Raw genomic sequence first — 27,432 nt, 5'->3', positions numbered from 1 at the left:
TCAGTAAAGTCTTTGACAAGGTAGGTACCTCGTGTTAGACTGGTATGAAAGATGAAGTCACAAGGGATCAGAGGAGAGCTGGCAAGATGAATACAGAACTGGCTTGGCCATAGAAGTTAGAGAGTAGCAGTAGCTAGGAAGGCTGTGACTAGTGATGTTCCACAGGGATCAGTTCTGGGACCTTTGTTGTTCATTTTATATATAAATGATTTGGAGGAAAATTAGCTGGTCTGATTAGTAAGTTCACAGGCAGCATAAAAATTAGTGGAGTTGCAGATAGTGAAGAGGATTGTTAAAGGAGACTGCAAGATGTAGACTGGTTGGAGACTTGGGCAGAGAAATGGCAGATGGAGTTTAATCCAGACAAGTGTGAGGGAGTGCATCTTGGAAGGTCCAATGCATGTAGGAATTATACAGTAAATGATAGAACCCTTAGCAGTATTGCAGTCAGAGATCTGAGCGTACATGTCCACGAATCACAAAGTGGCAACACAGGTGGATAAGGTTGTCAAAAAGGCATACAGCATGCTTGCCTTCATTGTTCAGGGCATTGAGTATAAAAATTGGCAAGTCATGCTGCGGTTGTACAGAACCTTAGCTATGTCTTATTTAGAATATTGTGTAAAATTCTGGTCACCACACTACGAAAAGGATTTGGATGCTTTGGAGAGTGTACAGTAGAAGTTTACCAGGATGTTGCTTTGTCTAGAGGCTATTAACTATGAGAAGAGGTTAGATAATCTTGGTTTGTTCTCACTGGAATGATGGAGGTTCAGGGATGACATGATAGAGGTTTTTAAGATTGAATGGCATGGACAGAGTGGATAGTCAGATGCTCTTCCCTAGGGTAGAAAAGTCAATTACTAGTGGACACAGATTTAAGGTGCATGGGGAAAAGTTTAGAAGAGATGTGTGAGACAAATTTTTTACACAGAGGTTGGTGAATGTCTAGAATGCACTGCCCAGGAAGGTGGTGGTAACAGGTATGGTAGCAGCATTTAAGGGGCAACTAGACAAATACATGAATAGGATGGGAATGGAAGGATATGGACTCCAGAAGTGCATATGATCAGCACAGGCTTGATGGGTCTGTTCCTGTGCTGTACTTTTCTTTGACAGATAGAAAACTGGGTGCGGGAATGAATTAGTCTTTTTCTGAGTGGCAAGCAGTGACTTGTGGGATGCTGCTGGGATCGGCCCTTGAGTCCCAGCTGGTAAATGACCTGTATAACGGAATCAAATGTAACATTTCCAACTTGATGACGCAAAACTAGGTGGAATTGAGAGTTATGAGGAGAATGCAAGGAGACTTCGAGGCGATTTAAATAAGTAGAGTGAGTGGGCAAACATATGGCAGATGCTGTACCATGTGACTCAATGTGAAGTTATTCACTTTGGTGTCCAAAACAGGAAGAATCTTATTTAAATAGTAATATATTGGGGAGTGTGGATGCACAAAAGCAATCTTGATCTCTTTGTACATCAGTCAAAGAAAGTTGTCCGGTGCAGGAAGCAATTAGGGAGACAAATGTTACTTTGGCCTTCAATAGAAGAGGATTTGAGTTCAGAAATAGAGATGATTACTGCTGTTACACAGGACTTTGGTAATACCACACCTGGAGTACTTTGTGCAGTATTGGTGTCTCTGGCTAAGAAAGGATATACTTACCATAGAGGGAGTGCAGTGGAGGTTTGCAGGCTGATACTAGAGGTTGGTGAGACCGACCTGTGAGGTGAGATTGGTTTGACTGGACCTGTATTCACTTGAGTTTAGAAGGATGAGAGGAGACCTGATTGAAACGTATAACATTTTTAGAGTTGGACAGACTAGATGCAGAGAAGATGTTTCCCTGGTTGGGGAATCTAGAATCAGGGGAAAATGTCTCAGGACATAGCGTAGATCATTTGGGACTGAGATGAGGAAACATTTTTTCACTGGAGTAGTGAATCTGTGAAATTCCCTACCACAGAAGGTTGTGGAGGCCAAGTCACTGAATGTATTCAACAAAAGAGATGATGTTTTTAGATATTAATGACATCAAGAAATGTGAGGAGAAAGCAGGAAAATGGCAATGAGTTAGAGAATTGACCATGATCATATTGAATGGCAGAGCAGATTTGAATGGCCTACTCGTAGTTGTTATATGTCTATATTAATGACCTAGTCACAAGAATTAAAAGGAGTAGGTCTTTCAGCAGTTTGAACGTGCTCTGCTGATCAAAATGATCATGGCTGATCCTCTATCTCAAGACCATATTTCTGCTCTCTCCCCATACTTCTTGATGTCTTTAGTACCTAGAAATCTATTTGTTTTCTTAAATATATAGTGATTTCGCCTCCATAGCCTTCCGTGTTAGAGAATTCAACAGTTTGACCGCACTCTGAATGCAAAGTTTTCTCTTTATCTTAGGCCTAAATGGCCTACCCCATGTCCTGAGATCATGACCTCTTGTTCTGCACTCCTAACCAGTGGAAACATAACCCCTGCATCGAGCGCTGTCAGAATTTTATATGTTTCAATTAGATGCCCCCCTCCCTCATTCGCTTGACCTGTCGAAATCACCTTGAAGCCTCTTAATATCCTCGTCACCACTCACATCCTCACCTACCTTTGCATTGTCAACAAACTTGTAAACGTTACATTTGGTTCCCTCATCCAAATCATTGACATATACTCTGAAGAGCTGGGCCTCAGTCACTGATCCCTGTGGTACCCTATTAGTTACTACCTCTGAAAAAGACCCATTTATTCCTACTCTTGGTTTGCTGTCGACTAACCAATTCTTAATCCATGACAATATACTTCACCCAATCCCATGTGCTTCAATTTTCCACACTAACTTCTTATGTAAGAATGCACCAAAAGCTTTCTGAAGATCCAAATACGCTAGATGCACTTGTTTCTTCCTTACCTATTCTACTAATTAAATTCTCTAAAAACTCCTGAGGGTTTGTCAACACATTTCTTTCATAAGTCCATGTTGACTTTATCTAATTGTGTTGATATTTTCTAAGTGATATTATCATATTCCCTATAATAGACACCACCTTTTTCCCTACTACTAATGTTAGGCCAACCAGCCTGATTTCCTATTTCCTCCCTCCTTTTTGAAATAATGGAACAAAGAAAGAACAAAGAAAATTACAGCACAGGAATAGGCCCTTTGGCCCTCCAAGCCTGTTCTGACCATGCTGCCCGACTTGACTAAAACTCCGTACCCTTCCGGGAACCATATCCCTCTATTCCCATCCTATTCATATATTTGTCAAGATGCACCTTGAAGTCACTACCGTATCGGCCATTACCTCCTTGGGCAACGAATTCTAGGCATCCACTACACTCACTGTGTAAAACGTTTTTCTCATACATCTCCTTTAAACCTTGCCCCTCGCACCTCAAACCTGTGCCCCCTAGTAATCCACCCCGGAAAAAAAACTTCTGACTGTTACACTTGTCATCCTCCAATCTGTCAGGATATTTCAAAATGTGTAGAAATTTGGAAGATGACAGCCAATGCATCCACAATTTCCACGGCCATCTCCTTTAGTACCCTGGGATGGCGACTATTGTAGCCCGGGATGGCGATTATCAGTCCCAGTAATTTCTCCATTGCTTTTTTTATTAATACTAATTTCCTTCATTTCTTCCTTCTCACTAGACCCTTGGTTCCCTATCATTTCTGGAAAGCTACTTGCCTCTTCCTCTGTGAAGAGGAAGATTGTTTAATTGTTCTGTCATTTCTTTGTTTCTGACTATAAATTCTCTCGTTTTGGATTGTAATGGATTAACATTTGCCTTCTCTAATCTTTCTATTTTTTCATATGTACAGGAGCTTTTAATTTCACTTTTATATTTTAAGTTTACTCTTGCATTCCACTTCCCCTCTTAATCAATCTCTTGGTCTCCCTTTTTGCTGAATCCTAAACTACTCCCAATCTTCAAAGTTGCTGCTTTTTCTAGCAACTTGATACGAGTCCTCATTGGATCTAATACTAACCTTAATTTCTTTTGTTGGTCCTCGTTGGGCCACTTTTCCTGTTGCGTTTTTGTGCCAGAAAGGAATGTATAAATGTACATACATTCATTCCTTCAGTATTAGCCATTGCCTATCCACCATCATGTCTCTTAAAAAAGTTTCCCAATCTCATGCCTCATCTTTATAATTTCTTTTGTTTAGATTTAAGTCCATAGTTCCAGATTGGACTTCACTTCCTATCCCAGTTAAGAATCCTAAGATGTTATGGCCACTCCTCTCAAGGATCCTGAACATCAAGATTACTAATTAATCTCCTTACTGTACAAAACTAAATTTGGGATAGTTTTTCCATATTAGTTCATCAACATGTTGATCCAAAGCAAACGTCTTGTACACACTTATAGAATTCATCTGCCACAGCATTTTGCTAATTTGGTTTGCCTGATTCATGTGTATATTAAAGTTATCCATGGATATTGTAGTACCCTTGATACATGCTTCTCTAATTTCCTGTTTAATGCCATCCCCGTCCTTGCGTACTACTGTTTGGAATCCTGTAGGCAACTCCCACTCATGTTTTCCTCCCCTTGTTGCTTCTTTCAGACTGATTTTACGTCTATATTTTCTGAGCCAAAATCCTTTCTCAGTATTGCACTAATTTCATTCTTAAGCTCACAACACTAGCCTACTTCTTTTTCCTTTTTTGCTTGTCCTTCCTAAATATTGTGTACTGTTGGATATTCAGTTCCCAGTCTTGATTACCCTGCAGCCATATCTCTGTAATTGCAATCCTACCGTACGCGTTTATCTTTTGAACTGTTAATTTGTCTAGCTAATGCTCTTTGCATTCAGATACAGTGCCTTTAGATTTGTCTTTTTAACATTTTTATACATTGCATTTTTATACATTGTTTTGTTGTGTGGCTTATTTGCAGTTAGCCCTAGTTTCCTCTGCCTTCCAGTTTTGTGTCTCATTTCTATCTTTGTTTCCCACTAGTGTAAAGGCACAAAATTTGTGGCTGATTTGAAACTTGGAAATATTAAAATTTGTGGAGGAGAGTGTAGAACTTCAAAGGGGCATAGGTTGATGGAATAGAACATAGAACAGTACAGCACAGTACAGGCCCTTCGGCCCTCGATGTTGTGCCGAGATATGTCCAAACCCATGGGTGGACAGGTGGCAGATATTTATTGCAGAGAACTTTGTAGTGGTTCATTTTGGTAGGTAGAATATGGAGAGAATATAAAACAGAGTACAATTGTAAAGGTGGTGCAGAAGCAGAGAAACCCAAGTTTATATGTGCATAAATTATTGAAGATGGCAGAATGGGTAGCGAGCAGTTAATGCATACAGCATCCTTGTTTTTTTTTAATAGGACCATACAGTGTAAAAGCAAGGAAGTTACATTAAACATCTATAGAACACTGGTTCAGTGACAACTTGAAGATTGAGCCGAATTCTGGATGCCACTCTTTAGGAAAGATGAGAAAAAGAGTGCAGAGAAGATTCACAAAAATGGTCCCAGGGATGAGGAACTTCAGTTATGCAGATTGAAGGACTTGAGACTGTTTTGTTAGAGAAGAAAACATTGAGAGGAAATTTGATAGGGATGTTCTATGTCATGAAGGGTCTGGACTTGGTAGACAGGTAAAAACACTGTTTCCATTGGTGGAAGGGTAGATAACATTAAAGTGCAGATTAAGGTAATTGGCAAAGAAGCACTGGTGGAGAAACTTTGCAACATGGGATTAGGATTGGAATGCACTGCCTGATTCTGTGTGGCGGTGGCACCTTGATTCAAGACACTCAGGATGGAATTGGATTGTTATCTGAAAAGGAAGAATGCAGGCCCATGGGAAGAAAATGGAGAAGTGGTTCTTGTTACATTGCTCCTACAGAAAGCTCAGTAAGAAGTCTGACAACACCAGGTTTAAGTCCAACCGATTTATTTGATAGTAAACTCACAAGCTTGTGAGTTTACTATCAAATAAATCGGTTGGACTTAAACCTGGTGTCAGACTTCTTGCTGTGTTCACCCCAGTCCAACGCCGGCATCCCCACATCATGCCTATAGAAAGCTGGCAGACACAATGGGCCCGATGGCCTCCTGTGCTGTAACAGTTCTGTGATGCAGCCGCCATTTGTGATGATGGTCCTCAATATTTCCATACAGCAATTTTCATACTCCTAACACCACTGCGAATAGGACAGGTCAACAGCAGCAAATAGAGAAATAGTAGCTTTCTTCTAATGGTCGTTTTTGTCTAAACATAAATTTGACACTAGGGGAATATTAAAACTCATTACGTGTAAGTGCACAAGTTTTAATGTATATTTACTAGTGGTGAAAATATTCATATGAATAATATTATGGGTTTACTTTTGAACTTTAAAGATGACAAAACTACAGTCATTTAGCATTTACAATTTGAATAGAAGAACCTATTGTTGCTAAATCTGTGCTTTATTCCCTGTATAGATCTGTGTTGACAGTGGCATGTGAGCAGACTGAAGTTCTCTTGTTTGACCCAGTATCTTCAAAACACATCAAAACTCTGTCTGAAGCTCATGAAGATTGTGTGAATAACATCAGGTCAGTTACATTTCAATGATGGATGTTATGAACTTACTGTGTTCTATATGTTGCTTGTTTTTAGGCATTCCTTCATTATATCTGGGGTTAGATTCCTAGTTCACTATTGATTTTTTAAATTTAATCTTCCCACAGAATAACAACATTTCAGAAATCTAGAGGCTTTGCTGGACATGTATTGTAAATTGTTTTAATTCAAACAGTTGCTCAAAAATTTCAAAGATTTATAATTGTACATAGTTTAAAGCAAGGTAAGCTGCGGTTGTTTCTACCATTTCAAAACTGAAGAAGTCTCCTGTTCCTGCAAAGTCCTCATGTAGATACTGAAACAACTTTCATTTATAGAGCAACTTTAATCTAGTACAGCAACATGTTTCATGGGCATATAATCAAAAAAATTAGCATTGACTCACTTAAGTAATTGTTCAGACAGATGACTGAAAGCTTAGCCTAAGAGGTTGGTTTTGAGGAGTGTTTTAAAGGAGGAGTGGGAGGTAGAGAAATGGAGATGTTTAAAATAGGAACGTCATGATGTGGATGTGCCGGCGTAGGACTGGGGTAAACACAGTAAAAAGTCTGACAACACCAGGTTTTAGTCCAGCCGGTTGGACTAAAACCTGGTGTTGTCAGACTTTTTACTACTTCAAAATAGGAACCCCAGAGTTATCTAGGCAGTTGAAGTTACAGCTACCAGTAATAGAACAAAGGAAATTGGGTTCCACAGATGGCCAGAATTAGAAATGTTTAGAGATTTTGCAGGGTTGTAACACTGAAGTGGTTATAGAGTAGTGAAGGGATACAATGGAGATAGGTTTTTTTTTCCATCCTTATGCAATCAAATCATGCAATTTTCATTAAATCCTTTATGTCTTATTAGCTGACATTAGCATTACCCTAGTAAAGGACAAAATACTGCAGTTACCTGACATCTAAAACAAAAAAAAGCAAAAGTAGTGAAAACACTCAGCAGGTGTATTACTTGGTGAACTGTGGAAAAAGTAATATTTTGGATATAAAACCCCTCAAAACATTTCAGAAATGTTTTTGAAAAAAGGTTTATATCCAAAACGTTAACTTGTCGTCTTTCTTGAATGCAGGCTGATGTGTTTGAGTTTTTCAACATTTCCTATTTGTTTCTTACTATAAACTTTGTGTAGAGTTACGTTACAAAAACACTTCTCTTTTCCGCCTGTAACGAACCGAATTATTCGTAGTAGTTAATTGATGTACTTTGATGTGAAATACTTCGAGACATTTCTGTGACTGGCTAAGGTTTGCACCATAAAGGTTTTTCTTTCACTATTTGGATATTCCGAATGCCTCATTAACCAGATAAAGGTCTGACTGCATTTAGACTGTCGGGACATGAACTCTTGGCTGGTAGCAAAATTAGTTTACTCTTAGCACGTTGTGTCGAAGATTACATGCTGTGAATGTCTAGTCCTTTTGTCTTCAAAGATTCAATCAGCTGGATAAAGAAACAGTCTTTTTGCTGAAAGCCAAATGATTTTGTAACCATGCTTTTGAAATTAATTCCATTTCCTAAATGCATTGTGAGAATCAGAAGTGTCTAAACACTGAAGTATGAAATGGAAGAAAAATGGTTAAAAAAAAAAGTACTCTTGCCATTTGATTAGTTTTATCATTAATGTTATAGTCTACTGGAAACAGCCCAAGAGTTAACTTCTGAATTTTTTGTATCATGCATCTAGCCATTTATGTCAAATATATAATTCTGATTAATTATTTCCCTAGTACAAATCAGTTTGTCATTGAGTGGACTAGGATAACATGTCATAGAATCCCTGCAGTGCAGAAGAGACCATTCGGTCCATCTGCACCAACTCTGACAGAGTATCTTACCCAGGCCCTATTCCTGCATCCCTATACATTTCCTATGGGTGAATCCTTGGGACACTGCAGTGCAACTTAGCATGGTCAATCCATCTAACCTGCAGATCTTCGTGTTGTGGAAGGAAACTGGAGCACCTGGAGGAAACCCACATAGACATAGAGAGAATGTGCAAACTCCACACGCACACCCAAGGCCAAAATTGAACCCGGGTCCTTGACACTGTGAGGCAGCAGTACTAACCACTGCTGTTGTCTTATGCAAACATATAAGTTAGGAGCATGAGTAGATAATTCAGTACCTTCTGCCTTTGCCATTTGATATGATCATGGTTGATCTGATTGTGACGTCTAATTTTCTGCCGATCCCTTGTACCCTTTTACTGTCTTGTCAGCCAGGAATCTAATGACTCAGCCTCCAATGATCCTTTTTCCACTGCTGTCTGGAGAAGAGAATTCCAAAGACTTACAACCCACGAGAGAATTCTCCTCAGCGCTCTGTTAAATAAGTGATCGTTATGTTTAATCTTCCACGCATGCATGCATGCTCGCCCACAAGAGGAAACAATCTTTTAGCATCCACTCTGTCAAGGCCCTCACAATCTTGTCTATCAATAAGATAACCCCTAAATTCCAATAGACACAGGCCTTACCTGTTCAACCTTTCCACTTAAGAGGGCACCTTCATCTCAGGAAGCAGTTGAATGAACCTTCTCATTACTGCTTCTAATGCAATTATATCCTTTCTTAAATAAGATCACCAAAACTGTACAGAATACTCCAGAGCCTCATCAAGGCCTTATACAGCTGTAGCAATTCCCTATTTTTGTAATCCACTCCCCTTGCAATAAACAATAACTTTTGTTTGCCTTCCAAATCGCGCTCTGTATAGAATCTGTGGCATGGAGACAAGTCCTTCGACCCAAATTGGTCCATGCCGACCAAAATGCCTAACTAAACTAACCCTATTTGCCTGCATTTGGCACATGCTCCCAACTTTTCCTCTCCATCTGTCTGTCTAAATGCCTTTTAAATCTTGTTGATGTCCCTGCCTCAATGGGCGGCATTATGGCACAGTGGTTAGCACTGCTGCCTCACAGCCCCAAGGACCTGGGTTTGATTCCCAGCTTGGTTCACCCGTGTCTGCGTGGGTTTCCTCTCACAGTCCAAAGATGTGCTTGTTAGGTGCATTGGCCATTTTAAATTGCCCCTTAATGTCCGGGATGTGTAGGTTAGAGAGATTAGTATGGTAAATATGTGGGATTACGGGGATAGGACCTGATGGAATTGTTGTGCAGACTCGATGGGCTGAATGGCTTCCTTCTGCATCATTGGGTTTTTATGTTTCAATCACTTCCTCTGTTAGCTCATTTCACATACGTACCACCCTCTGTGTAAAAAAAAACAAAACTTCTCAATTCCACGACTCTGGGAAAAAGCATCCACCCTATCCATCCCTCTCATGACCTTATAAACCTCTTTAAGGTCACCCCTCAGTCCCCCACGCTCCATACAAAAAAAGCCCTAGCTTGTCCAATCTCTCCCTATAACTCAGTCCCTTGAGTCCTGGCAACATCCTCAAATATCATTTACACTCTGTCCAGTTTCATAACATCTTTCCTATAGCAAGGCTACCAAAACTAAACACAATACTCCAGGTGCGGCGGCGTCTCTATGTCCTGAAGGAGTGCAGGAAACAGAGGGTGATGACAAATGGCTGCTTCAGTGACTGGAGGCCAGTGATCAGTGTCGTGCCATGGATCCGTACTGGGACCCCTCTTTGTCATTTATATAAATGACATGGATGACTGCACGTGGGGTAAGATCAGTAAGTTTGCCGATGACACAAAGATTGGCCGGGTGGTTAACAGTGAGGTTGAGTGTCTTGCGTTACAAGAGATAGAGACAAGATGGTCAAATGGGCGGAAAAGTGGCAAATGGAATATAAACCCTGAAAAGTGAGAGATGCTACACTTTGGAAGGAGTAGTTTGAAAGGGAGTATACTATGAAAGGTCTGACACTGGGAAGTTCCAAGGAACAAAGGGACCATGGTGTTTTTGTCCATCGACCTCTGAAGGCAGAAAGGCAGGTTGATGGGCATATGGCATACTCGCCTTTATGAATTGAGGCATAGATTACACGAGCAAAGAGGTCATTTTGGAGTTGTATAGAACTTTGGTGAGGCTACAGCTGGAGTACCATGTGCAGTTCTGGTCACCACATTATCAGAAGGATGTGAACACACTGGAGAGGGTGCAAAGGAGATTCACCAGGATGTTGCCTGGGATGGAACATTTAAGTTCTGAAAAGAAGTTGGATAGACTTGGGTTGTTTTCATTGAAACAGAGAAGACTAATTGAGGTATACAAGATTGAGAGGCATGGACTGGATGGATAGGAAGCAGCTGTTCTCCGTAATTGAAGGGTCAGTTACGAGAGGACACAAATTAAAAATGAGGGGTGGGAGGTTTGGGAGTATTTGATCATAGAACACTACAGCACAGAAACAAGCCTTTTGGTCCTTCTTGGCTGTGCCGAACCAGTTTTCTGCCTAGTCCCACTGACCTGCAGTTGGACCATATCCCTCCACAGCCCCCTCATCCTGCATTCACCACTTCATCTGGCAGCTCATTCCACACTCCCACCACTCTGTGTGAAGACCCCCCCCAATATTCCCTTTAAACTTTCCCCCTTCACCCATAACCCATGTCCTCTAGTTTTTTCCTCCCCTAGCTTCAGTGGAAAAAGCCTGCTTGCATTCACTCTATCTATACCCATCATAATTTTATACACCTCTATCAAATCTCCCCTCATTCTTCTACGCTCCAGGGAGTAAAGTCCTAACCGATTAAGCCTTTCTCTGTAACTCAGTTTCTCAAGTCCCAGCAACATCCATGTAAATTTTCTCTGCACTCTTTCAACCTTATTAATGTCCTTCCTGTAAATAGGTGACCAAAACTGCACACAGTATTCTAAATTCAGCATCACCAATGTCTTACACAACCTCACCATAACATTCCAACTCTTATAATACTTTGATTTATAAGGGCCAATGTTCCAAAAGCACTCTTTACAACCCTATCTACCTGTGGCGCCACTTTTAGGGAATTATGTGTCTATATTCCCAGATCCCTCTGTTCTACTGCACTCTGAACATTTACCCTGTATGTTCTACCTTGGTTTGTCCTTCCAAAGTGCAATACCTCACACTTCTCTGCATTAAATTCCATCTGCCATTTTTCAGCCCATTTTTCAAGTTGGTCCAAATCCCTCTGCAAGCTTTGAAAACCTTCCTCACTGTCCACTACTACTCCAATCTTTGTATCATCAGCAAATTTGCTGATCCAGTTTACCACATTATCATCCGGATCATTGATATAGATGCAAGCAACAATGGTCCCAGTACAGATCCCTGTGGCATACCTCCACCCAGAGAAGCAATCCTCCACTATCACTCGCTGGCTTCTTCCATTGAGCCATTGTCTAATCCAGTTTACTACCTCTCCATGTTTACCTAGCGACTGAACCTTCCTAACTAACCTCCCATACAGGACCTTGTCAAAGGCCTTACTGAAGCCTATGTCGACAACATCCATTGCCTTCCCTTCATCCACTTACCTGGTAACTGCCTCGAAACTCCAATAGATTGGTTAAACCTGACCTACCACGCACAAAGCCATGTTGACTCTCCCTAATAAGTCCCTGTCTATCCAAGTATTTGTAGATCCTGTCTCTTAGTACTCCTTCCAATAATTTACTGACTACTGACGTCAAGCTTACAGGTCTATAATTTTCCCGATTACTTTTTGAGCCTTTTTTTTGAACAACAGAACAATTTGAGCTATCCTCCAACCATCCGGCACCTCACCCATGGACACCGACATTTTAAATACATCTGCCAGGGGCTCTTCAATTTCAACATTAGTCTCCTTCAAGGTCCAAGGGAATACCCTGTCCAGTCCTGGGGATTTATCTACTCTGATTTGTCTCAAGATAGCAAGCACTTCCTCCCTTTTAATCTGTATAGGTTCCATGACCTTCCTACTTGTTTGCCTTATTTCCGTAGACTCCATGCCAGTTTCCTTAGTAAATACAGATGCAAAAAAAAATTTAATATCTCCCCCATTTCTTTTGGTTCCATACAAAGATGACCACTCTGATCTTCAAGAGGACCAATTTTATCCCTTACTATCCTTTTGCCCTTAATATACCTGTCAAAGCTCTTAGCATTATCCTTCACTTTGACTGCTGAAGCAACTTCATGTCTTCTTTTAACCCTCTTTTCCTCCTTAATTGACGAAAAACTTTTTTACCCAGAGGGTGGTGATGGTCTACAATGCACTGCCTGGGAGGGTGACGAAGGAGGGCTGCCTCACATCTTTTAAAAAAGTACCTGGATGAGTACTTGGCTCGCTAAAACATTCGAGGCTGTGAGCCAAGTGCTGTCAGTGGGATTAAGTACGGAGGTCAGGGCCTTTCATGTGTTGGTGCGGAGTCGATGGGCCGAAGGATTTCTTTTGCAGTGCATTATTCTGTGAACTTACCCACCAGAGATGTTAGGCTTACCGGTCTATATTTACCAGGTTTCTCTTTGTAGTCCTCCTTAAATAAGAGTAGACATTTGCTACTCTTCTGGTACCTCATCCGTACCTGCACACTTTTTATGAATCATGTACGAGGACATCCAGAGCCCTCTGTACTGAGGATCCCTGCAATTGATCTCTATTTAAATAATATTCTACTCTCCTACACTTCCTGCTGAAGTGGACAAGTTCTCATTTTCCCATATTATACTTCCACCTGTCAATTTTTTGCCCAGTCACTTAACTGCTGTAATTCCCTTTATAGATGCCTTATGTCCTCTTTAAAACTTGTTTTCCTGCAGTTTTTTTGTCATCAAATTTCCAACCGTACGTTTGGCCCCGTCCTCCAAGTCATTGTGTAAATTGAAACTAGTTGAGGCCCCAGCACTGATTTCTGTGGCACTCACTCATTACGTCATGCCAATGTGAAAATTACCCATTTATACCCTACTCCCTGTTTCTCTTCTATCCATGCTAATATTTACCTCCCACACTGATCGCTTATTTTGAGTAGTAACCTTTGATGTTACACCTTGTCACAAGCTTTTTGGAAATCCAAGTGCACCACATTTATCCACATTGCTTGTGACTTAAAAAAAACTCCAGTACATACTCGAGCACAATTTCCCTTTCACCAAACCATGCTGACACTGATTTTATTAAGATATTCTGATTGCCCTGGTATAATCTGCTTAATAGATTTTAGCATTTTCCTTGTGTTATAATCCCATTTGATATTACTGGACAAGCCGGATCCCAGGTTGGAAACTGGCTTGATAGATCCTAACTTTATTCTTTGTTGAGATTTGTAGATGAAGACTCCTAGGAATACCAGTGTACTTTTAATGAACTTAGTTTGTTTAAATCAGTATTTAAATAAGATTAACTAAACTAAACTACCCTACTCTTTCACTACTACGATACTTTTACAGACACATACAGATTTGTATGAATAACGAGTTACAAATATTTATTTTGTAGCTCTGTGTATTGTAAATACACAGTCCACGTTAAGCAATAGGTGGAATGTGGTCAAGACACCCAACACTCTGAAACCAAGTGAGAGATGCCACCCTATACAAGTTGTGTTGATTTCTTATCAGTTTCCCACTTGTCACATTGTGAACCAATGGGTCTGATTACAACTCTGAATTCCACTTGGAGGGGTCTCCAAACTCTGGTCCACTTTCAAGCAAGAAGGTTAATTTGGACGCCTTCACCAAGAATCCAGCTCTAGGACTTCAACCGCTCTTTTCAGTATTTATTCGCACTGGATTGCCACATGCATTCAAGCTTACATTCAATCCTTCAGGTACTCAGCCAAACCAACATTACAGCTACACAAACTGTATTAAGGTGTCACTAACCTATTGACACTTCGGATGTCTGGCTTCTCACTAGCTGAAATCTTCAGATCTATACCTTGCAGCTCTGCCTTTAACTGAGGGGGAGCGGGGGCGCTCTTTTTGCTGCTGAGCAGGACCCTTTTTCGAAATCCCTTTCTTTGTTCCTTTAACTTCCTGGAACTCTTCTGTCCCATTTATGGGCTTTTGTTATTTAGCTTCTGGAACTTGTTTTCTGTGCTTCTCAAAATGTCTGTGGAAAGCTCCTTGCATCAAGGTTATCTGGTTCCAAACTGGCATTAATTGCTGCTTCTTTCCCAGTGTGGGCCACTGGTTGCTAAGCAACAGCTGTTTTTATCCCCTGTTATTTGTTTAAGGATTATAGGACGTTATTACAATGGGAGCAAAGTTTAAAGTGAAACTAAAACTGAAGCTATAAAATCTTTCTTAGCACATAAATACAGAAGTACATTTAAGCTTACTTAAACTTGTACCTTATTCCAACACGCAATATAAACTGTCTCAAGTTCCTAACACTTGTAATAGATGTTAGGCTAACTTGCCTGTGGCTTACTGCTTTCTGTCTCCCTCCTATCTTAAATAGAGGAGTTACATTCAGTATTTTCCAATTTGATGGAATCGTTCCAGAACCTAGGGAATTTTAGACAATAACACCAATGTGGCCACTATCTCAGCAGCCATTTCTTTGAAGATTCTTGGATGAAGTCCATCAGGACCATGGGACTTGTCATAATAATTTCCTCAGTATCTTTTCCTAATGATCGTCATATGCAAACGAATGAATTAGGAGCAGGATTAGGCCACTTGGTCCTTTGAGCCTGCTCCATCAATCTGTAAGATCATGGCTGATCTGATTGTAACCTCAACTCCACATTCCACTTACCCCTCCCAATAACCTTTCACCCTCTCGTTTTAAGTTCCTTCCATCCTTTCATCTCTAGATCTACACTTAGTTCTGGGATGTTATTTGTATTTTTTACAGCGAGGTCAGGCAAAAAAAAATCTGTTCGCTGCACCTGTCCTTTTCTTATTTCCCATGACTAATTCTCCAGACTCCTCTCAAGGACCAAAACTCACTCTAGCTACTCTTCTATTTAAATGCGTGCAGAAGCACACACTATCTATTTTTATATTTATTATTTTGAACTTCTCCCCAGTTTTTGTCATTCTTTACAGATTTTAATATTATGTTCTGTTTTTTGACTTGCCACTAATCATCATGGAATCATACGCCTTTTCTTTCAAGTTACCTTCAACTTCCTTAGTTAGCCATGTATGATATACCCTTTCTTAGAGAAAGTGTGCCTAAACTGTGGGTCTTGACCCTCCCAATAGGGTCACAAGATTCTCTAGTGGTGTCATGAGCTCCGATGCTGCTGTGGAACTTGCACTGCTTTCTTGCAACTCTGAAGCCTTAATGCTCACAAATTTTGTTGTGTGGTCCAACCCGGTTGATGCTGCAAAAATAAAAAGCTTGTGAATAAGTAGTTTTTTTTTGGTGAAGCTCTGCCTCTCTCCATGAACTCTGTCCATGCTCAACTCCTTTTCACCACCATCTCCAGATTTTCACACTGGGGCCTCACCAACTCTGAGGCATTAAAATAGGATCATAATGGGCAAAAAGTTTGAGATGCACCATGTTGGAGTCTTTCTTGCTCGCTGAAATGTTTCTTTGAGTGTTATGCAGTATCTCTTAAATGTTTACCTGATTTATCCCTTAAATTAATTTCCCAGTTAACTTTAACCAGCTTTGTATTCACACACTTATTATATCCAACACTAGACTGAGACCCGCCCTTTTGACCAAACTGAATGTGAAATTCAATGATGTTATACCATGACACCCAGATAATTGGGTGCAATATTGTAATTGTGAAGGAAGTGTGTACTGAACATTCGGCTAAAGCAAATTATCTGTGATCGGATGATTAAACTGGTCGTTGAATCCAGCAGGAAGACATTTGCTTGCTTTTGTGTTTCATCACATAAGTCTTGTGTCTTACATAGCATGTTTGTACTGTCCCATTGTTTTCCCCCTTTCTCTTGATGCCCATTATCTTGTGCTGCTCCCAAGCCCTGACTTTAAAGCGGTTCAAAATAAAGAATAATTTTGCCATTGTCTCTCTGGCAGTCCTGCAACTTCACAGCTTCAATGTGCATGGATATATGAAAAAAAGTCTAAAAGGTTCAATACACTAGAAATATATTGTTCCTAAGGCACATTCTGGTGAAAATGTGTTAAGTTAAATAGGAAGCTCCCGCAGGGTACATTGATCCTTTTTGAGTTCTGCTATGCAAATCTTGGTTAACTATAAGCACCCGCAATGCCTGGGGAACTTTGTTTTAATATATTTTTCTTCTTCCCCTCTTTAGGTTTTCCCCATGCCATGCACCATTCACCGTTTGGGAGGGCATGCAGGTGACCTGCTCCTAGGCCTCTGCTGATGTTTCTCTGTAAGTGGCTGCTGGAAGGTGCATGAGATTGGTTATAGTTTTTAAAATTATTATTGCATTCCCTTTGGGAAGGCCTTCACATAACCTCTCTCCTTGATGGCACGGCCAAGATCAGGAGTTCACATGTGCCGTACAGCAATTGTGAGCTCATGCCACAATCTGTGGCACAGCCTGTTGCTACATTTGCAGATGTTGTTCAGGCTAGCTGCATCTGTACCTATGACTTTGGTGAATCAGGGTCTTGCCCACAATCTCCCTGTAGCTGTTGGCCACACTGTCATTAATTATGATCATCAACATTATTAGATGCTAAATCACTGTTTCAGCAACATCCAAAAGGTTAGCAATGGGCACATTAAATAATGATGCTCAGTAATAGTGCTGCACAGATCCACATATATTGGGGTTGTGCAACAGCTTATATTTAAATAGAGCTTTTTAACTCATTGAAATTCCCATCACAGGAGCATTATTAAACAAAAAGCTGGGTGATTCACTTCCAGACTACTCTTATGCACCTCCCAGTGGCTGGTTGAAATGTGGCATTGGTGGAGGCCTGTGAAAGACTTTTAGCCTGTCCTTTGGGGAGGAGGGAATGAAAGCTAACTAAATGAAACTTAAATACATAAGTTTTTTTTCTTGCTGTGGTTTTGCAGAGCCTTAGTTTAGCTTTCAGAAGATGTGTCACTGACATCTTAGAGTGCTCAAACATGAGATCAGCTAGACTAAGGGTAGTGTACATTGAGGTGAAACAATTAAATCAGCTCAGGTGGAGCGCACAAAAATGGATTTGAGCCACAATGACATCAACTATTTCCCTTCAAAGATGCAATATTCTCAACTTTAACTACTCTCATTGGTAAAACATCCCATATTCCATCAATCCTCTAATTAAATTTCAAGTCAATTTAAATGAGAATTTTAAATTGTTGACTCTGCATCACTGTTCACCCCTAGTTAGATGAAAGTCTTCCCTTATTCATCCCATCAAGTTCCTCAAATTTTAAAGATTATATTCAATAAGTCAAATTAATTAACTTACGGAAATGAATTACTGCTGGTATTTAAAGGCTTGTATTCATATTGTATCTTTCATTACTTCAGGATATTCCAAAATGTTTTGCAGCCAATTAAGTACTTTTTGAAATGTGGTCAGTGTTATGTTGAATGCAACCAGTTTACAGAGCAAGCACCCACAAATAGCAATGTGATAATGACCAGATAAACCCGTGGTGTTGATTGAGGGATAATTATTGGACAGAACTTTTGTGGATGACTCCTCTGCTCTTCTTTGTGGAATCTTTTATGTCTTGGTTTAACATCTCATCCAACAGGTGGCACGTATGACAGTGAACGATTCCCTTAGTACTGCTTAGCAGCTATTCTGATTGGCGGTTGGTAACTAGTGGAGTGCTGCAGGGATTGGTGCTGGGGCCTCAGCTATTTACCATTTATATAGATGATCTGGAGAAGGGGGCTGAGTGTAGGGTGTCGAAATTTGCTGATGACACGAAGATAAGTGGAAAAGCAAATTGTGCAGAAGGTGTGGAAAGTCTGCAGAGGGATCTAGATAGGCTGAGCGAGTGGGCGAGGACCTGGCAGATGGAGTACAATGTTAGCAAGTGTGAGGTTATCCACTTTGGCAGAAATAACAGTAGGAGGGATTACTATTTAAAGGGTGAAAAGCTGCAGCATGCTACGGTGCAGAGGGACCTGGGGGTCCTTGTGCATGAGTTACAAAAACCCAGTCTGCAGGTGCAGCAGGTGATCAAGAAGGCGAATGGGATGCTGGCCTTTATAGCGAGGGGGATAGAATATAAAAGCAGGGAGGTCTTGCTGCAACTGTACAGGGCACTGGTGAGGCCACAGCTGGAGTACTGTGTGCAGTTTTGGTCGCCGCACTTACGCAAGGATATTTTGGCCTTGGAGGGAGTGCAGAGGAGGTTCACTAGGCTGATACCGGAGATGAGGGGGTTGGACTATGAAGAGAGACTAAATAGACTGGGTCTGTACTCGTTGGAGTTTAGAAGGATGAGGGGGGGATCTTATAGAGACGTATAAGATAATGAAGGGGATGGATAGGGTAGAGGTAGAGAGATTCTTCCGGCTCAGGAAGGACGACAGGACTAGAGGGCACAGCCTCACGATAAGGCGGGGGGGGGGAGAGTTGAGGAGAAACTTCTTCACTCAAAGGGTGGTGAATCTCTGGAATTCTCTGCCCGTTGAAGTGGTGGCGGCTACCTCACTAAATATATTTAAGACACGGGTAGATAGGTTTTTGGTAGGCAAGAGAATTAAGGGTTATGGGGAGAAAGCGGGAAAGTGGAACTGAGCCACTTCAGATCAGTCGTGATCTTATTGAATGGCGGGGCAGGCTCGAAGGGCTAGATGGCCTACTCTTGCTCCTATTTCTTATGTTCGGCCTCGGATTTTTGCACTCTTCCTGAATTGGTTGATGCCACAATTTTCTGACTCTGGAGAAAGCAGTGGGGAACTGTGGGCTCCCCATGCTTCTGGGTATTTCAGAAAAGGTGTTGATTGTCATTCTAGCTGCTTTACACCTGTAATGATTCACTCTGTAAATAATTCTATGCCAAGTAAACATTAGCTCTGGTTTCATCCTTTACTGACTGGTTATCAGGATGATAACATTTGTACCCTGGTTCCCTCAGGCAAGCAAACTCCAGAAGGCTATGAACTTCCATCTTCCAACTCCCAAAATGTACATTATTCTTGGAGACATTTCAAATGGTGTTTTCTGTTCCTTCCGTTGGACCAGTCCCAAAGGCCTCAGACATCCTACTTTTTTGTTTCTCTTAGCTTTCAATTAATTGCCCTGCCAAATAATATATCCATATGGATTGGAATTGTTCACATCTTTCACAATTGTAGCTACTGAAAAGCTCACATATTCACACTTTCTGCATGAATAAGTTAATATTTTCATCCTTTTTGTCTCAGCTTCATTCTGTATATTAATATCCTGGAGTTTGTGTTGAAAAAAGTTTTAAAACTACGGACAGAAATTATATAATTTGAAGTGCAATAATTTACAATGGCTTCTGAATATAGATCTATAAGTGGAATTGCTTTTAGGTTTTGTTTCAGTGTTCTGTGGCTGTGAAGTTGTATTGTTCTCAGTATTAGTATTTACTATGTTTTCTTTTTAGGTTTCTTGATAACAGGCTTTTTGCAACCTGCTCTGATGATACTACAGTAGCTCTGTGGGATTTACGTAACCTCAACTCAAAGGTCTGCACTTTGCACGGCCACACTAGTTGGGTAAAGAACATTGAATATGATACCAATACAAGACTGCTGGTAACGTCAGGATTTGATGGGAATGTAATCACATGGGACACAAATAGGTTGGTGCTATGCATATTTTTCAACAAGCCTTTGATGTTAGCAGAGTAAACTGTTTGTGTTACATAACATACAGATATGAAAAGACTGCTGCAATACAAAATTGTGTAAATTTAATTTTAAAATAAACTATATTTTCTTATACCTTTGGATAAAGTACATTTTAAAAATAATTTTGTCATTTCCTTTTGGTCCAAAAAATTAAAGCTTAACAATGAGTGGGCACTTCAAAAACTGAATTTTTCAGAAAATATAGTAGCTGAAGTTCTTTAAAAATAAATGAGCATTTCTTTTCTGCATAAGTTTACTTTGCCATGTTTTTAGAATTACACTTTTTATGCTAGCATTTTAATTACAGAATTGTATGTTACTGGTAGTTTGTTATGCAATATTTGCAGGCCTGTAGTCAATAATGTGACATGTCATCCAAGACTGCCATTATTTTGCTTTTCTCTTTATTATTGGATGATTAGACATATTTTCAACCAGTTGGGTAAGCGAAAGAGAGAGATTGGGAAGCGGGACAGTTAGCTCAAGATATCAGTGAGAGAGTGGGAAAAGAAATAGTAGGTGAAACAAGTTTAAAGTTCATTTATTAGTGTCACAAGTAGGCTTACATTAACACTGTAGTGAAGTTATGCTTTGCCACACTTTGGCACCTGTTCAGGTACACGAGGGAGAATTTAATATGGCCAATGCACCCTAACCAGCATGTCTTTTGGAAACCAGAGCACCGGAGAAACCCACACCGCCATGGGGAGAACATGTAGACGCCACACAGATGATGACCCAAGCTGGAAGTCGAACCCAGGTCCCTGGCACTATAAGGAAGCAGTGCTAATCTTTGTGCTACCGTGCTGCTGTGAGGATACTGTTAAACTTCAATAAGGCACAGACAGTTTGGTAGAATGGACAGACAAGTTGCAGATGACAGTGCAGAGAAGTGTGAAGTGATTCATTTTAAAAGGAACAATTTAGACCAGTGTGCCACTGTGCCGTCCCGTAAAACACAAATGGAAAGAACATATGGAAAGGCCTCCCCATAAACATTATACTGGAAATCTACTTCTGTGATGTAGAAAAAAAGTTATGAATGCACTAATATTCAGATCATCTTTTTATTGGTTAAGTGTTTAAGTCTTTCTACTTCCAGATTGGTTATTTTATGCTTTGTTTATCACAAAGAAAGCAATAAGTTTTTCTTAAAAATAGCATCAATCTCAGTAATTCATATAATTGTTATAGTGCAGAAGGAGACTATTGGCCATTTCAGTCTGCACCAACTCTCCAATTGAGCATTCCACCCAGGCTTGATCCCAGTATCCCCACCTATTAACCCTGGAAATAGGCCCCAGTAAAGCCTGGGAAGTTTTTTTTCCCTTTAAAAGGTACTTGCCTTAGAGGGTTTGACCTCATTGTTCCAGAGGAGTAGCTAGAAGGGTAATTCAGTGAAGAGAGCTGGCAGGTAAGAGGAATTTTTAACTTACTTTCTTTTTCGGAATTTTTTTTCTAAGGCAGCCAGGAGTGTAAAACCAGAAGTAGGCCCCAATGAGACCTGGGAAGTTTTTTTCGTCCAATAAATTTGAACGGGGAGGAAACCTGAGACTCTACACGTGTAGAGTCTTCCACCCTCCCCCCTCCTCTAACCTAGAAAAAAGGACTTGGAGTGAGAGCAGGTAAGCTTTCTTCTTTTTGTTTTGTTTCTTCCTCTAACCTAATGGGTGTAGGGGAATATCAGGCAAGATCTTTCTTTCTTCCTTTCTATCTAGAGGGAATGGCAGGAAAGGCAATGCAATGTTCCTCCTGCAGAGTGTTTGAGGTGAGGGATGCTGTCAATGTCCCTGCTGATTTCACCTGTGGGAATTGCACCCATCTCCAGCTTCTCAGTTAGGGAACTGGAGCTGGATGAACTTCAGGTCATTTGGGGGGCAGAGGTGATCATAGATAAAAGCTTCAGGGATTTAGATACTCTGAAGAAAGAAGATAGATGGGTGACGGTGAGAGGGGCTGGGAGGAAGCAGCCAGGGTGGGGATCCCGTGTGGTTGTTCTCCTCAGCAACAAGTATAGCGCATTGGATACTGTTGAGGGGGCCGTCTGACCAGCGGTAAGCCAAGGTGACCAGATCGCCACCACTGAGTCAGTCCCTGTGCCTCAGAAAGGAGGGGGGAAGAGCAGGAGAGCAATAGCTATTGGGGACGCAGTGGTTAAAGGGGCAGATAGGAGGTTCTGTGGCAGCAAAAGAGACTCAGGGATGGTATGTTGGCTCCTGGGTGCGAGGGTCTGTGCTATCGCGGACCATGTTTTCAGGATCCTTAAGGGGGAGGGGGATCAATCGCAGGTCATGATACACATCGGTACCAGCGACATAGGTAGGAGAAGGGATGGGGATTTAAAACGGGAATTTAGAGAGCTAGGATGGAAACTGAGAGCCAGGACAAAGTATGTTGTCATGTCTAGTTTGTTGCTGGTGCCACGTTCCATGTTGAGGAACAGGGAGAGAGTGCAGATTAACATGTGGCTGCAGGTATGGTGTAGGAGAGACAGGATTTCTTTTACATGGATAATTGGAGCACATTCTGGGGAAGGTGTGACCTGTACAAACAGGACAGTTTGCACCTGAACCAGAGGGGCACCAGTATCCTGGGAGGGAAATTTGCTATGGCTCTTCAGGGGTGGGGGTGTTAATTTGCCAAGGGGATGGGAAAACGAGCTGTAGTCCAAAAGCTACTGTTGAGGGTAGTGAGGTACTGAGGAAGGTATCAAGGTTGCAGGAGTGTACTGGCAGACAGGATGGTAGGTTGAAGTGTATCTACTTCAATGCAAGGAGCATCTGGAATAAGGTAGGTGAACTTGGAACATGGATTAGTACTTGGGACCATGATGTTGTGGCCATTACGTAGACATGGTTAGAACAGGGACAGGAATGGTTGTTGGCAGTTCCAGGGTATAGATGTTTCAGTAAGAGTAGGGAAGGCGGTAAAAGGGGTGGAGGAGTAGCATTGTTAATCAAGGATAGCTTAACGCCTGCTGAAAGGCATTTCGAGGGGGATCTGCCAACTGAGGTAATATGGGCTGAAGTTAGAACATAGAATTTAGAAAAACTACAGCACAAACAGGCCCTTCGACCCACAAGTTGCGCTGAACATGTCTCTACCTACTAGGCTTACCTATAACCCTCAATCCTACTAAGTCCCATGTACTCATCCAGAAGTCTCTTAAACGACCCTGTCGAATCTGCCGCCACCACCACAGCTGACAGCCGATTCCACACACCCGCCACCCTCTGAGTGTAAAACTTACCCCTGCCATCTCCTCTGTATCTACTCCCCAGCACCCTAAACCTGTGTCCTCTTGTGTCAGCCATTTCAGCCCTGGGAAGAAGCTTCTGAGAATCTACCCGATCAATACCTCTCATCATCTTATACACCTCTATCAGGTCACCTCTCATCCTTCGTCTGTCCAAAGAGAAAAGACCGAGCTCTCTCAACCTATCCTCATAAGGCATGCCGCCCAATCTAGGCAACATCCTTGTAAATCTTCTCTGCACCCTTTCTATGGCTTCCACATCCTTCCTGTAATGCGGCGACCAGAACTGAGCACAGTACTCCAAGTGGGGTCTGACCAGGGTCTTATACAGTTGCAGCATTATCTCCTGACTCCTAAACTCAATTCTTCGATTGATGAAGGCCAGTACACCATACGCCTTCTTAACCATGTCCTCTACCTGCGAAGCTGATTTGAGAGCCCTATGAACCCGGACCCCAAGATCCTTCTGATCTTCCACGCTGCCAAGAGTCTTACCCTTAATATTCTATTCCTTCATCCCATTTGACCTGCCAAAATGAACCACCACACATTTATCCGGGTTGAAGTCCATCTGCCACTTCTCTGCCCAGTCTTGCATCCTATCTGTCACGCTGCAACTTCTGACATCCCTCCAAACTATCCATAACACCTCCAACTTTCGTGTTAGAAATAGGAAAGGAGCAGTCACATTGTTAGGAGTTTTCTATCGAACCCCAAATAGTAATAGAGATGTGGAGGAGAAAATGGCAAAGCAGATTATGGATAGGTATGGAGGTCACGTGGAGTTATCATGGATGACTTTAACTTTCCAAATATTGATTGGAACTTTTATAGGCCGAATAGTTCGGGTGGGGCACTTTTTGTACAGTGTGTGCAGGAGAGTTTCTTGACACTGTGGATAAACCAACAAGAGGTGGGGCCACATTGGACTCGGTAATGAACCGGGCTAAGTGTTAGATTTGTTTGTGAGAGAGAACTTTGGAGATAGTGACCACAATTCGGTGTCTTTCATTATTGTAATGGAGAGGGATAGGGTCACACGGCAGGGCAGGGGTAATTATGATGCAATAAGGTAAGAATGAGAGAGCACAAGATGGGAACAGAAACTCAGGTAAGTGCACAAATGAAAAGTGGAGCTCGTTCAAGGAACGAATACTGCGTGTCCTTGATAGATATGCCCCTGTCAGGCAGGAATGAAATGGCCGAGTGAGGGAACCATGGTTCACAAAGGAGGTTGAATGTCTTGTCAAGAGGAAAAAGGAAGTGTATGTAAGGATGAGAAAACAAAGTTCAGTTGGGTCGCTTGAGGGTCACAAGGAAGCCAGGAATGAGTTTGAAAAAAGGACTTAGGAGAGCTAGGAGGGGGCATGAGAAGTCCTTGGCGGGTCGGATCAAGGAAAACCCTAAGGCTTTTCACTCTTATGTGAGAAATAAAAGAATGACCAGGGTGACGTTAGGGCCAGTCAAGGATAGTAGTGGGAACTTGTGCATGGAGTCAGAAGAGATAGGTGAGGCGTTGAATGAATACTTTTCTTCTGACATCCCTCACTAAGGAGAGCAGCCATGTTTTAGAGGATGTGTGTGTGATACAGGCTGATAGGATGAAGGAGGTAGATGTTTTGAGGGAAGATGTATCAGCAATTTTGAAAAACCCGAGGATGGATAAGTCCTCTGGGCCCGTTGGGATACATCCTAGGATACTTAGGGAGGCAAGAGATGAGGTTGCGGAGCCTTTAACTTTGATCTTTGGGTCCTCACTGTCCACAGGGATAGTGCCAGAGGACTGGAGAGTGGCGAATGTTGTTCCTCTCTTCGAGAAAGGAAATAGGAAAGACCTTGGTAATTATAGGCCAGTTAGTCTTACTTTGGTGGTTGGTAAGCTAATGGAAAAGGTCCTGAGGGATAGGATTTATGACCATTTGGAAAGATGCAGCTTAATCTGGGATAGTTAGCGCGGTTTCATAATGGGTAAGTCTTGCCGACAAATTTGATTGAATTATTTGAGGAGGTAACTAAGTGTGTAGATGAAGGTAGAGCAGTTGATGTCGTATACATGGATTTTAGTAAGGCATTTGATAAGGTTCCCCATGGTAGACTCATGAAGATAAGGAGGTGTGGGATAGAAGGAAATTTGGCCGATTGGATAAGTAACTGGCTGTATCATACAAGGTAGAGGGTGGTGGTGAACGGAAAATTTTCAGACTGGAGGCCAGTTACCAGCGGTGTACCACATGGATCAGTGCTGGGTCCTCTGCTATTTGTGATTTTTATCAATGCCTTGGAAGAGGGGGCTGAAGGGTGGGTTAGTAAATTTGCTGATGGACTCAAGATTGGTGGAGAAGCGGATGAGGTGGCGGGGTCTTGTAGGCTGCAAAGAGACACTGATAGGATGCAGAGCTGGGCAGGAAAGTGGTAGATGGAGTTTAACCCTGATAAGTGGTAGGTCAAACTAGAATGTGGATTACAGGCTCAACGGCAGGGTTCTGAGGAATGTGGAGGAACAAGAGAGATCTTAGGATTCATACCCACACATCTCTGAAGGTTGCCACTCAAGGGGATAGAGCCGTGAAGAAGGCTTATAGTATGTTAGTGTTTATTAACAGGGCATTTGAGTTTAAGAGTCGTGGGGTTCTGCTGCAACTGTACACACCTTGATGAAACCACATTTGGAATATTGTTGTAGTTCTGGTCACCTCACTATAAATAGGATGTGGAAGCATTGGAGAGAGTGCAGAGGAGATTTACCAGGATGCTGCCTGGTTTGGAGGGTAGGTCTTTTGAGGAAAGATTGAGGGAGCTGGGGCTTTTTTCTTTAGAGCAAAGGAGGATGAGAGATGATTTAATAGAAGTTTATAAGGTAATGAGGGAGACAGATAAAGTGGACGTCCAGAGACTATTTCCTTCGGTGGATGTAGCTGTTGCTAGGGGCTACAACAAAAGGTTCATGGTGGGAGATATAGGAGGGATGTCCGAGGTAGGTTCTTTACTCAGAGAGTGGTTGGGATGTGGAATGCATTGCCTGCTGTGATAGTGGAGCCGGACACTCTAGGAACTTTAAGCGGTTATTGGATAAGAACATAAGAAATAGGAGCAGGAGTAGGCCAACTAACCCTTCAAGCCTGCCCCGCCATTCAATAAGATCATGGCTGATCTGTCGTGGCTCAGTTCCACATTCCCGCCCTCTCCCCATAACCCTTAATCCCCTCTCTTATCAAAAATGGAACACACATGGAACACACCAGAATGATAATGAGTGGGATAGCTTGATCTTGGGTTTGGACATAGCTCAGTACAACATTGAGGGCCGAAGGGCCTGTACTGTTCTATGTTCTATAACCCATTAATCCCTCTACCCTATACATCTTGGGGCACTATGGGCAATTGAGCACAGCCACTGCACTTAATCTGCAAATCTTTACACTGGGAGAAAACAGGAGCACCCAGAGGAAATTTACAGAGTGCAACAAGAGACCATTCAGTTCAGTAGACCTGTTTCTTCAAGCCCTTCTGTATCTATCTCAACCAAGGATTCATTACCGAAGATCTTTATATGTGCTTCCTAGTCCCTTGTGAATTTTGAGAATATAATAATTCATGCGATGTGGGTGTTTAATGCATTCCTATTTGCACTTGAGAGGTGGAGGTGAGCTGCTTTCTTAAATACAACTGCAAGGCCACTTCAAAGAACATAACAACATAAGAAATAGGAGCAGGAGTAGGCCATCTAGCCCCTCGAGCCTGCCCCGCCATTCAATAAGATCATGGCTGATCTGTTGTGGCTCAGTTCCACTTTCCCGCCCTCTCCCCATAACCCTTAATCCCCTCTCTTATCAAAAACCCATCAACCTGCGTCTTAAAAATATTTAGCGAGGTAGCCTCCACCACTTCAACGGGCAGAGAATTCGAGATTCACCACCCTTTGAGTGAAGAAGTTC

General features: G+C 41.7%; 1 protein-coding gene across 2 annotated transcripts in view; it reads left to right on the top strand.

The window, feature by feature from the left end:
- The window catches only part of wdr32 (WD repeat domain 32), a 104,857-nt gene that overhangs the window by 6,950 nt on the left and 70,475 nt on the right, over positions 1 to 27,432 (top strand). For both annotated transcript variants that reach the window (XM_080196446.1, XM_080196438.1), the window contains exons 2-3: positions 6,459 to 6,572; positions 19,995 to 20,192. In XM_080196446.1, coding sequence (XP_080052572.1) covers positions 6,459 to 6,572; positions 19,995 to 20,192 — 312 coding nt within the window. The remainder of the gene's footprint in view (positions 1 to 6,458; positions 6,573 to 19,994; positions 20,193 to 27,432) is intronic.

This window comes from Carcharhinus amblyrhynchos, chromosome 1 (assembly GCF_965287045.1).
Source record: "Carcharhinus amblyrhynchos chromosome 1, sCarAmb.v2.hapA, whole genome shotgun sequence".
Taxonomy (NCBI): domain Eukaryota; kingdom Metazoa; phylum Chordata; class Chondrichthyes; order Carcharhiniformes; family Carcharhinidae; genus Carcharhinus; species Carcharhinus amblyrhynchos.
The sequence above is the reverse complement of the archived record's forward strand: the minus strand, read 5'-3'. Positions and strand labels throughout refer to the sequence as shown.